Genomic DNA, 11,695 nt, shown 5'->3' on the forward strand with positions numbered 1-11,695 from the left:
AGGGTAGCTGGGAAGTCGGTTATTTTGGTATGAGCCAAAGAACAAATGTTGATTATATTTGTAAATTTTCCTCGACGGATGTCGGTCATGGGCGAACGACCATAGTAATCTGCCTAACTGAGTGAAAAATATTTTCTCTCTTGAATTCTGTGGTGGTGCACGCGCCGGTTTAACCTCCGTTCGCTCCTGACAGAATCCCTTGTAATCGTCCCCAAAAACTTCGAAATCGGTTTCCACTGGGTGGATTTAGTGTTTTTAGTGTTTAGTGAATGTTTTAAATATTGGTTATATTTCTTCTTTATACGTGTTCGTCTAATTTCAAAAACAAAAATTCTCGACGAAAGTCGGCAATGGGCGAATCACCATAGTTATTTTGCCCAACAGTTAGTAAATAGTAAGGAGAAAAGAAGAAGAGTATATTTTCTCTCTCACTCCCTCTCTCTTTTTCTGTGATCAGTACTAATTTATAATGGCGTAAAGTTTATACTATAATTTAAAGCCATGAAACAATTCGTCGTCTAACTGGTAAATATATTTTGAATGACCTGGAAAAAACGGTTGCGAAATGGCGGTTGGAACCACCAAAGTTATCCAAGTTACGAACATAGCCCCGCAAGCCACGAAAGACCAGATGCAAGTGTTGTTTGGCTACTTGGGTAAAATCGAAGATATACGTTTGTACCCTACGATTCGGGACGTATCGTGCCCCGTTCAATCGCGGATATGTTATATAAAATTTATCGATTCGTTGACTGTGGGCATAGCCCAGCACATGACGAATACGGTTTTTATCGACCGCGCTTTGATTGTTATCCCTGTCCAGAATGGAGAGATTCCTGACGAGTATTACGCCCTAGAAATGACGAGAAATGGAACCATTGTGCCTGGACTTAACCTAAACGAGCCCAAACTGCCGCCTCATGTCGTAAACACAGTTCAAGGTACAGGAAACGACCAGGTCATTCTAACAAATGACTGTCAGCTAGAAGCGAATGGTCTTTGCGGGTACCCGCCTCTTCCCGCCACTTACGACAGTTCCAAGGTCGAGGAAACGCGAAGGACTGTGCTTGTGCAAAACATAGACCCTTCCGTAACTTCGGAAGAGCTGATTGAGTTCTTCACTACTGCTGGTGAAGTGAAATATTTACGCACTTGCGTCCATACTCCAGATAACTCAAACCATGTGCTGATTGAATTTTCGGAACAACCGAGTGTCATAAATGCGCTCAAAATGATCGGGACAGAGTTCAAGGGTCAACCATTATCAATACAGCACGCCACCCAACCCATAATAAAACCCCAAGCAAAAAGTAACGAGGCGGCTCAGAAAGAAATTGAAGAGGCGATGACGAGGTTTAAGGAGGCTCAGAACATGATCAACGCGTCGATTGAACCTGTTATAGGGATGCTTACCAAGGATAAGAGAAGTTCGAGAAGATCCCGATCTCGATCCAGAGACAGGAGGCGGCGGAGGTCGAGGTCAAGATCCCGTTCGCGGAGGTCGAGGTCTCGCAGGCGACGATCCGCGTCCAGAAAACGGTCTCGGTCAAGAGAACGCAGGAGAAGAACAAAATCCAGGTCTAGGAAGAGGTCGCGATCAAGGTCCAGGCGCCGTTCGGGATCGAGGGGTTCCAAGACACGCCGAAGTCGCTCGAGGTCGAGAAAGCGCAGCAGCAGGGATCGTTCGAGGGATAGAAAATCCCGAGAGAGGTCTAGGGATAGGAAATCGAGGGCCAGATCGAGGGATAGAAAGTCAAGGGAGAGGTCGAGGGATCGGAAAGCGTCGAAGGAGAAGAGTCGTCGCAACAGGGAGGATTCCAAGGCAAAGGAAAAATTGAGAGAGACCAAAGATAGAAAGAGCGAGGGTTTGGACGCGGACAGGAAACGTTCGAGGTCAAAGTCCAGGAGTAGAAGCAGGAGAAGGTCGAGGTCGAGGGAGAAGAAAAAAGAAAAGAAGAGGTCGCGTTCCAGAGGTGGTAAGAGGTCGCCAACGCCGCGGGCAAGAAGAAGAAGTAGGTCTAAGAGTAAGGATCGGGAACGGGAGAGTAAAAAGAAGGAAAGAAAGGAGAAAAAGAAGGATAGATCGAGAAGTAAGTCGAGGGATCGAAAAGCGGAGAGGGCGAGGTCCAAGTCTAGTTCGAGGTCGAAGGCGTCGAAAAATCGCGACAGCAAGAAGGAGAGCGCGGTTGAAAAGGAAAAACTGAAAGAGGAAGTGGAGTGCGCGGATAAAGATTCAGGGGAGAAGTCCGATAATATGGACATTTCGAATTCGCCGTAGGGTTTTTTTTGCATTGTGTCACATGTCATTGAGTATGGAGGGTGGAATAAATTTATAAATGTGAACAGTCCTTATTTAATTTTTAAACCTCCGCATATATTGAAAACTGGAACTGCCGTTTAAGTAGAGACAGCAATATGAAGACGTTATTATCGCATTTTCTTCACTTTCATTCCCCATTTATATTGTAAGATAACAGGTTTAGTTCTTTCAACCAGAAAATGGATCTAGCATTGGAAGGAGTGATAGGATAAATTTATTTTATTGTTGGCGACAATGCATGAAAGGATGTCATCAAACTGTGTGACCTCTACTGCTTTGATCTATGGCGATTATTAATTTGGGCTAGATGGGATTGGGTTTATAACATAAACAGAAACAATTGAACTATCCTCTATTTAAATAATTATCTTTAACAATATGTGTTTTGCAAGTGACAGTCCGCGATAATATTATCTCGGCGATTGTAACCCATAAAACATTAAAACCCACTTGTCCTTTAAAGTTAAATCGAGATATATATATATATATATATATATATATATATATATATATATATATATATATATATATATATATATATATATATATACACCTATACATATAAAAAATATAAAGTTGAAGACCAGAACGTTGGTTAAGGAGAAAATTAGTAACTGAAAATAAGATAAAACCGATTCAATATATTCCAGCGCGACCAAGGCTATTCGCGTAGGAAAAACGACTAAGAATGGATTCGCGTCGCAATGCTACATGAAGTCGTCGTAGTCGTCAAAGTCGTTGCTGTAGTCGTTCACGTAGGCGGAGAGTTGATGCTGAAACATCGCGTTTCGTTATGACAATCTCAAAATAAACAGCAACAGGGAACAAAGGACATACAATAGCATTACTTAAATTGATATAGGGTGATTTTTGATGGTAATAGGTAATTGTAATAGCGAGATTGTATATTGTTTCTGCTAAGGAATAGAAGGTTAAAATTTAAGGATAAAAAAATAAGTTAAAATTTAGCAGGCCCACGAAATTATTTTTATGGCTCTTTTTTTTTTCTATCTTCAGTCATACTTTTATGATGTAACATTACTTACATTATCTCCCTCCAACTTGAGCTTGGCCTTGCCCTTGCCCTTGTTTTTCTTAGCCTTATCCCCCTTTTCGATTTTCTGCTTCTCCAAATAAAGGTTGTCCAAAGTGTTTTTAATTTTCTTTATGTCCAAAGAAGACACTAAAACATTTAATAAGTTACGCCAGGTGTCTAAAAATTAGCACGTTAAGTAACAGACTTGGAGCGCACAAATTCCTAGTCAATTCCTCAACGAAGTTTACGTAATCTGCACTCTTTGATAGCGGCAACAAATTTTTGGATAATGTTTCGGTAAACTCTTCAAGTTCTTCCTTGCTTGACGGTAACTTGATGCCGCCGACTTCCTTCACCTCTGCGCCGCCACCTTTCATTCCGAACGTCGTCTCGAGGGCCAGCTTCAAGTCCGACTCTTTTTGCATTCGGATTTTCTCCTCTGGTGAAATTTCTTCTTCCTGTTGTTCTTTGAGCCGCCTTTCGAACTCCTCCTGCTTCAGCCTCTGAAACAGGGTACATGACATCACAAAGGTCATTTTTATCACTTTAAGGCCTCGTTTGAGAATTTAAACCTTTTTCGACGTTTTTGAGCCCCTCAAAACGTGAATTGTTTTAAACTCTTAAATAGGTGATTGTCCGGAAGGCAACAGTAGCTTAAGAAGTGTGTGAAGTAAACTGTTATGCTCAGCATAACCTCAGTCTTCGAAGCTAAGAATTTTGAAAGTTGACATACTTGACTTAGTTCCCTAGCCGAAGCCAATGGCAATATTATAATTCTCTACATCTTATTTTTGATAACACACAAAACATACATACATACTTTTGTGAAACTACAATACCTATTGAAGAAGTTAGAAAATTGTATCAAAACAATTGTTATATTTTTACTTTATGCAATATTAATTACTTCATTTATAAATTTTTGTACAATTTACCTCTTTTTCTGCTAATTTCTCTGCGAGGCTCTTCTTTTTCAACTTCTTGGCTTCGGCTGCCTTTTTTTCCTCTTCTTCCTTTTCTTTTTTTTCTTCATCCTCGTCTTCCCAACTTTCCTAAAGATGAAAATATTATAAACAGCATTTGTTTTTCCAAAATCCACAAGCAATTGTTGTAAAACATGATCTAATACCTAACCCATAAGCAACAGCTTATATTTTAAGAACAGATTTTTATAATATAAAGGTTATTTTTTATCCGAATATCAATAATCTGAACGTAAGTAAAATATACTTTGAATAAACAATCTTATAATATCCCATGTACAGGTCATGTCTATGGAATGAGGTTATTGCTAAATATACACCATATGGTGTGGGTAACAAACTTTTTTTTTTCCAAACATTACCTTCACGTCATCGTCCTCATCTTCGCCCTCCCACTTATTATTCGAAGTGACCACCCTTGGAGGCTCAAAATCCTCGTCATCTAAATACCATATTATGATTACATAAATAAATTCGTTCGTCCCGACAATCAAAAAAACTCACCCCAAGACTCCATTATCACAATATTTCACAATTAATAGTATAATCGCTTCCTAAATCCGATAGTAAAAAACGTGCTGTTACCAAATGGACTCAGCTGCGCGTTCTCGTACGCGCTCGGGAAAACCGGGAACCGTAAATTTTATCTAAATTTGGTAATATCAAACTGCGCGTTTAACTCTTTTATGTCTTTTATTCGAATTTACTATTTTCTTGCACGTCGTAATTTTCTCGGTTACTGAATTTTCGTCTGCTCTCATATCCATTTCCCAGTCGACAAGTGACAAAATCACAGAACACGAATTGACGGTTAGTTTGGCAGGATCATCAAACACAAAAAAGCAGAAAATATGAATTTAATTAGAACAAGTCACCTATTAAGAACTGATGTCTGAAGCTGAGGTTATAACTTATATTTTTTTAGATATGTAGATCGAATTGAGTACTAAATAAAAAAAAGAAATGTATTAACAGGAATGTTTTAAAAATGCGTCTCAATCACTAAGACAGCAATTGTTTAAAATGATTTTCATTACTAACATTGCACTATACAACTATGGTCCTGTCACCCTTCAAGGCAAAATAAAAACTTGTAGGTTAATTTTTGAGCCAGTCATTCCGCCTCTCTCAACTGGCTACAATTCTTAAACGGAAATGGCAAACATAAAGGCGGTTACAGACGAAGCGAATTTTCAGGCCGAACTGTCGGCGGCGGGGGCAAAATTGGTGGTAGTCGATTTCACCGCCACTTGGTAAGATAAAACGCCCCACGTTCACTTGAAAATACATGGAAGTGTTTGTCAGGTGCGGCCCTTGCCAGAGAATGGCTCCGATATTCCAGCAGCTGGCGGGTAAATATCCTCGGGCATCTTTTTTAAAAGTAGACGTCGATCAATGTCAAGAAACTGCCGCTGCGCAAGGAGTCTCCGCTATGCCTACATTCATTTTTTATCGCAATAAGGTGAAAAAATGAGTTCAAACTGAGGTCACTATAACTAACGAATTCTTTTTTGTAGACTAAAATCGACAGGCTTCAAGGAGCAGATCCAACAGGTCTGGAAAACAAAATTCAACAATATTATGGATCTGAAGAAGGAGAAGATGCGGAGGGTATTGCGGGGCATGTAAGTTTGAAACTTTGCCATGAGCCGGCTAGATACAAACTGTATTTTTGTAGATGGACTTGTTTCCCTTCATTATGAAAGCACAATGCGAGTGTCTTAATGAAAGTGATGAACACCCTCTCACACATGCTTTGCAGTCTGGTGGCGGATTCTTACAATCCGATTGCGATGAACAGTTGATTATTTCCATTACTTTTAATCAATCGGTCAAAATACATAGTTTAAAGATCAAAGCGCCTGCCGACAAGGGACCAAAGATTATTAGGATATTCATCAACCAGCCTAGAACCTTAGATTTTGATTTGGCAGACAGTTATACAAGTGTCCAGGATGTTGAGTAAGTACAAGACTAGATTTTTTTGGATTATTTCTTCAGTAAAACTGAGTAAAATTTTTCTTTTATTAATTAATTTTACTTATCTAAATATTTTCCTTTCATTTTGTGAAAGTTATGAAAATAAACAACGCTAGTGACAAATTATGACTAAAAAGAAAAGGGATAAATTAAGAAATTGATTAATCTGCTCCCCACTCTTTACAAACTGCTAAGTGTTTGAAAGTTCTTATCTTATGACAATTATATATGGCTAGGAGGTTGTTTAAAACTGCCGCTAGGGCTGTATATGCTCTACCTATCTCCACCTATCTCAAAAATTTGAACTACTATAAAAGTAGATTTTTTTCCTGCACTTTTGCATTGCTTAATTATTTTGTTTGAAATAAGGTCGCTGCGCTTATTTGGAGTGAGTTACTACTGTTTATAGGAAGAGACTAAACAGAAAAGAAAAAAATTAAAAGGGCTAAGAAACAAAGGAAGTCGTGCTCCCAATTTTGTTTTTCCCGCAGACTGACGCCCGAAGACCTCGAAGGCAACCCTGTCAACCTAAAGTATGTCAAATTCCAAAACGTGCAGAACGTCCAGTTCTTCATCAAGGACAACCAGGAGGGCGGAGACGTCACGCAAATCGACCACCTCGCAATCGTCGGCTCGCCCATAACCACCACCAACATGGGCGACTTTAAGCGGGTGGCGGGGAAAAAAGGAGAGAGCCACTGACCACAAATAACTAGGGACCTCATACAGTCGTTTTTTCTATTTTAAGGTTAATAAACAAAATTTACAAAAATCTGGCTATCTCCGCGATTTTTGCCCCATCGCCGCCTCCAACATTTTTATTCTCTCCTTCGTCTCTTTCCTTATGCTCTTCACCTGACTCGCCATGGTGTCATTCTTATACTCTTCTGTCTGTTCTTCATCTTCCGCCTCCTTGAACAACGTTGTCACATTCATTAGACGTTTCGATTTCGTTGACTCGGTAAAATTTATCCGGGACAACGGTTTTCTTCTTCCACTCTCGAAGAGGCCAGTCAGTCTTCCGTCGTTTTGAGACTCCAGTACCCATGCGGCGTTCTTTACTTCGCACTTGAAACGCTCTACTTCCTCGTGGCTGACGTTTTTGCTGACGTTTAAACCTTTCTCGAGCGGGTTCACCACGTACATCGGGCTGTGGTCGGGTTTGGTGAGGTGGACAGCTTCGTTCAGGCACACCGCCATCGAATTGAAATCGAAATGACAGTAGTACTCGAAGAAACCTACTAGCAGTTGCTCCAAGCTCCCGACATTCGACTTTGCAAAAGTTAATTTTCTTAGGTCGCGGGCGAAAGTGCAGTCAGTGCCATCTTCGGTGACGAACGCGTCTTCAGGTCCTAAAAAGCTATGTGGTGAACACGAGAGGCAGATTTAGGAGGCGTCCATTAATGACATAGGGCATTTTAAGAAGCTTTATGTGAATGTTCAAATTAAATTGTTTTTTATTCTTTTTTTTTTTTTGGAATATCTACAAGGTGGTGACTTTTAAGTCATTTGGCAAGGAGTTACATAGGGGTTTATATTGATGTAAACTTCACCTGGAGAGAAAGTAAAATATGTTGCAAATAAATTGTAAAAGTTAATCCACAAATTTTACAAACTGAGGAATATATTAACTTTTTCCTCAATAAAATCTCTACACCAAGCATTGCCAAAATCGATAATAAATTATGGGATAGTGGTTTGGGGAAATGCTGAATCGCCTATCTTAAAATACGAAGATAAATAAAAAAGTAATATATTGTATTTAAAGACTTACTAATGGATGATAAATTAGTTATATACTAAAAAAGCTGTTTTCCGATTTATGGTAACATCTGCTTACTAGCTTTGTTTGCGGAAGCGATCCGTGACTCGCTGATAAATATCCAAAGTACACCTGATTGTAGATTACGCGTGCGAGGTTGGACAACTCTCCGCGAATGCGAATGTCGATTACGCGATCATCGCGCAAATCGCATTAAAGCCAAATACGTGAAAACTTCATAATTAAATAAGTTTCCAAAATATTTAGGTTTGCTGTGCAAGTCGTTAAGCCTGCTACACACGATCCGGCAGGTCTGTCAGTTCGAACTGAACAGTCTGCCTGAACGTGTATATGTTCCGGTCGAACTGTCAGTTAAGACCGTTGAGGCAGACCTCCTTTTTTTGAACCAATCTTTGCGGACTGTTCAGTTCGAACTGACAGGCCTGCCGGATCGTGTGTAGCCGGTTTTAGACAAAATGGATTAACAATGATATATGTCAGTCATTTTTCTGGGTCCGCACTTAAACTTAAAAACTTAAGTACAAGTGGACTTGGACGCGCAGCCTCTGAGAATACCTGATGAAATTTTCGCAAAACGTCAGGCAACCAATCCTACTCATGGTAGGATCAAACAACGATGAATATCCGGATCAACACCAGCATACACAGAAAGAGCCTATAAAATGATATAGCCGACACCAATCAAACCGGAGCTGCGACAAACGATTTTAAATATGCAAAGATAATTACGAAAATTTTGTGGAAGAGAAAGATCCTGAAGATTAAGAACTAATCATCTTTTAATTCGGACGATGGACTAGACTAGATTTTTAAAGTCAGTGGTAAAAAAAATCGTACTGACCGACAGACAAGAGAAGAGTGAAGATTGGAACGGATGGGAAAATTGAAGAAAAAAATTGCATATAAACTAGATTCTGCGTTTGTTAATATTTTTGATACCTTACATAATAGGCTAGTGTTAGCGAATCTTTTCTCTTTGTTATTAAGAAGGAAGTAAATATTAAGTTCTTATTTTTTTCATGAATAAGATGCCAAATTTATCTGCTGACAGTTCTGATCGATCCAGAACGACCTTAGAGTTGGCGATCTTTGTGCCGAAGAGCGCAGTGAAGGGAAGTGAAGGGAATCGCTTCCACTAAAGATGTTTTTATAAAACAAATAACTTTTATGGACTTATCATGCGAAATGCAAAAAAAATGTTTTTCAAAGTTCCAGGCAGACTATTTACTAAAACACGTTGCCGGAGCTAAGAATTATAATAGTTTACCCGTTTCGATTAGATTTAAGCTCACTTACTACCAATGCAAAAAAAAATTGGTTTGCAAACCAGTAATTATAGTAAATAATGTCTAGGTATAACTTGACAATAGACTGGACTAAGTAGTTTATCAGGTTAAATCTTTAAGTAAATTATTGTGGTTAAAAGTTGCAGCTACAGCATCTTGGATGCAATTTCATTTTTTTTGGGTATTCCTCATAAGTTTATGTTTCGGTTAAGAAAGTTGTTTCTGCTAAAATTTGGTATTCTTTAATACTGTAGGATTATGAACTTCCACTCCCGCCGAGTAATTCAGCGTTTATTTCGACCCCACATCATCAATAAAGGCCCCGCCCTATAGGAGTCAAAATATTAGTCTACCTGCTGATCGAACCAACGAGTTTAGGCTAGGCAATACGGGGTGGGAGTTTGGAGGGTTCTGAAGGTAGGCCAGAACTAAAAGCGTCAAAGTAAAATTAGTGATCCATCTGCCAGGCGACGAGTTGGTTAGACCTACTTCTTTCGCCCACCTTCGTATCGTAAAAATCAACGGCCTCACCCTGTAATCCATCTCGCCAAACATGTACAATAGGTCTGACATGTAAACTCCTGACCTGAAATTTACGGGCAACTATGGGCTTTGTGTTCAATTTTTTTTTGTTTTTTAGGATTTAAAGCTAAGTAGTACTTACACAAACATATATTTCAATGTAAATGTTAATTGAGTATATAAAAGATTAAAGTTTGGCTAAGTTTAGTACCAATTTTCATTATTTAGGAAACTTAAGGATTTGGTTTAAAAAACAATAAAAATACTACATTTCCCTGTTTGAAATGAAAGTTTCAAGCAATGCAGTAAAAAAAAAATTAAGCTCACACTTTACTGCGGGAATGCTTAACATTCAGATGTCATCATGATAAAATAAATCCTACTCACATATTTGTCATGGACAAATCACATTCAATATCTGTTAATTGATGATGGTATTTTATGATGGGCACCCGAGCCTGTAGTATGCGCCGAACCTGGGTACACCCGGGCAAAAATAAATAAATCAAGTCTCCAATAACCTCCATGTTTTTTTGGTTAGCGCTTCTTTCTGAACTCGATGATGCTTTGCAGTGGTACACCAACCGACTATGTTCTTTTTCCTAAAAAAAAACGAGTTCAGTTATCGCAAATGTAGGTTATGAAAATTTTTACCTTCTCATCTGTGAGTCGCAAAATCAAATCTAAATCACATCCCATTTTACCAAATCCGTTGACAGACGAACCAAATGGGTAGGCCCGAGCCTTGGGAAATAGTCCAGACATCAAGCCTTCCACTTGCCTGGCAGTCAAAAACCTCAACCTGCTGCCCATCTCATTAAGCTTGGTTAGTTCGTGAAGTTTCTCCATTTCTTCTGAAATCTTTTTTATTGAAACAATGGAGTATTGTTGCAAGTTTTATTGTTATTACAGTTTCGCATTTACTAAGAGCTTCATAGAGTTTGTCATCTTTGATCATGGCAGTTCCGTTTGTGATGAGCAAGCAGGCACTTTTGTTTTGCTTTAATTTGGGCGATTTTCTGTTAGCCGCCCTGAACCAGAGGAAATGGGAACTGGTAGGAATAGTCTGACCATCTATTAAGTATGTACTTTCCCTCAAGACATTGTTTGTGTGGGATTGTTCTTCAAATTCAATTAAAATAAAATGCTAAAACACACAAGTACATTTTGCTCCATGGGTGGTTAATACAGGAAATTACAGATGGGTCAGTTCCCTCTCTGTAGTGAAACATATCCTTGACTATACCCAAAGTGCTGCAATAGGAATAGAGTTCTTTGTATGAATCTGCCGACTGAACTTGGACCAAAATGCTTCGATTCGCTTGCTCCCTCCTGTTCTCTAATAATTTCATAAATGGAATAAAACTTTGAAGACTTGCGCAATCTAAAATATTTATGCAGGAAGAACCAAATGAGCGTCATGAAGGGACGAACCGACTTAAAAATTACCTTTTTTAGAAGAGTATGCAGAGTGATTTCCTTTAAAAAATCTAGTAGGTATTCCTAAACATTGTAATCTGGCACGAATCATGTATAAACTCATGTTAAATTTGTGGTGTAAGGGAATAACAGTTGTAAATGCAAAACTCCTAATCACGTTTAGTTAATAATATTGTCATTTGCCAGAGTCACATCTTTTATTTAAAATCCAAATTTCAAAACTGTTCCATAACCTCTAACCTCACTCGAGGTTCTCACAGAAGCATGGAAAGAGAAACCAAATACTATCTTCACTCAGTTGGGCTAACCTACTAAGATTATACGCCCAGTATACTTCATCCACCG

At 38.9% G+C, this 11,695-nt stretch overlaps 4 protein-coding genes across 4 annotated transcripts; 2 read left to right on the forward strand and 2 right to left on the reverse strand.

The window, feature by feature from the left end:
- Window positions 1-447: 447 nt before the first annotated feature.
- LOC132697259 (probable splicing factor, arginine/serine-rich 7) lies at window positions 448-2,343 on the forward strand. The gene has a single exon (XM_060662608.1). It carries the CDS (start codon window positions 566-568, stop codon window positions 2,276-2,278), a length of 1,713 nt encoding a protein of 570 aa, XP_060518591.1. The 5' UTR covers window positions 448-565; the 3' UTR covers window positions 2,279-2,343.
- A 536-nt stretch (window positions 2,344-2,879) lies between these two features.
- On the reverse strand, window positions 2,880-5,122 carry LOC132701524 (eukaryotic translation initiation factor 3 subunit J). Its single transcript, XM_060669532.1, has 6 exons — window positions 4,844-5,122; window positions 4,702-4,781; window positions 4,292-4,408; window positions 3,562-3,859; window positions 3,367-3,503; window positions 2,880-3,093 (listed from the first exon to the last, which is right to left on the reverse strand). The coding sequence occupies exons 1-6, from the start codon at window positions 4,854-4,856 to the stop codon at window positions 3,028-3,030; spliced, it is 711 nt and encodes a 236-aa protein (XP_060525515.1). The 5' UTR covers window positions 4,857-5,122; the 3' UTR covers window positions 2,880-3,027.
- A 287-nt stretch (window positions 5,123-5,409) lies between these two features.
- LOC132708024 (thioredoxin-like protein 1) lies at window positions 5,410-7,091 on the forward strand. The gene is made up of 5 exons (XM_060680112.1): window positions 5,410-5,592; window positions 5,645-5,801; window positions 5,857-5,964; window positions 6,018-6,301; window positions 6,811-7,091. Exons 1-5 carry the CDS (start codon window positions 5,495-5,497, stop codon window positions 7,019-7,021), a joined length of 858 nt encoding a protein of 285 aa, XP_060536095.1. The 5' UTR covers window positions 5,410-5,494; the 3' UTR covers window positions 7,022-7,091.
- Window positions 7,092-7,096: 5 nt separating this feature from the next.
- Window positions 7,097-11,616, reverse strand: LOC132708019 (poly(A) RNA polymerase, mitochondrial). Its single transcript, XM_060680099.1, has 7 exons — window positions 11,360-11,616; window positions 11,110-11,294; window positions 10,821-11,057; window positions 10,565-10,771; window positions 10,298-10,512; window positions 9,742-9,974; window positions 7,097-7,671 (listed from the first exon to the last, which is right to left on the reverse strand). The coding sequence occupies exons 1-7, from the start codon at window positions 11,451-11,453 to the stop codon at window positions 7,097-7,099; spliced, it is 1,746 nt and encodes a 581-aa protein (XP_060536082.1). The 5' UTR covers window positions 11,454-11,616.
- Window positions 11,617-11,695: the final 79 nt, after the last annotated feature.

This window comes from Cylas formicarius, unplaced genomic scaffold, assembly GCF_029955315.1.
Source record: "Cylas formicarius isolate icCylForm1 unplaced genomic scaffold, icCylForm1.1 PGA_scaffold_10__41_contigs__length_53128322, whole genome shotgun sequence".
Taxonomy (NCBI): Eukaryota; Metazoa; Arthropoda; class Insecta; order Coleoptera; family Brentidae; genus Cylas; species Cylas formicarius.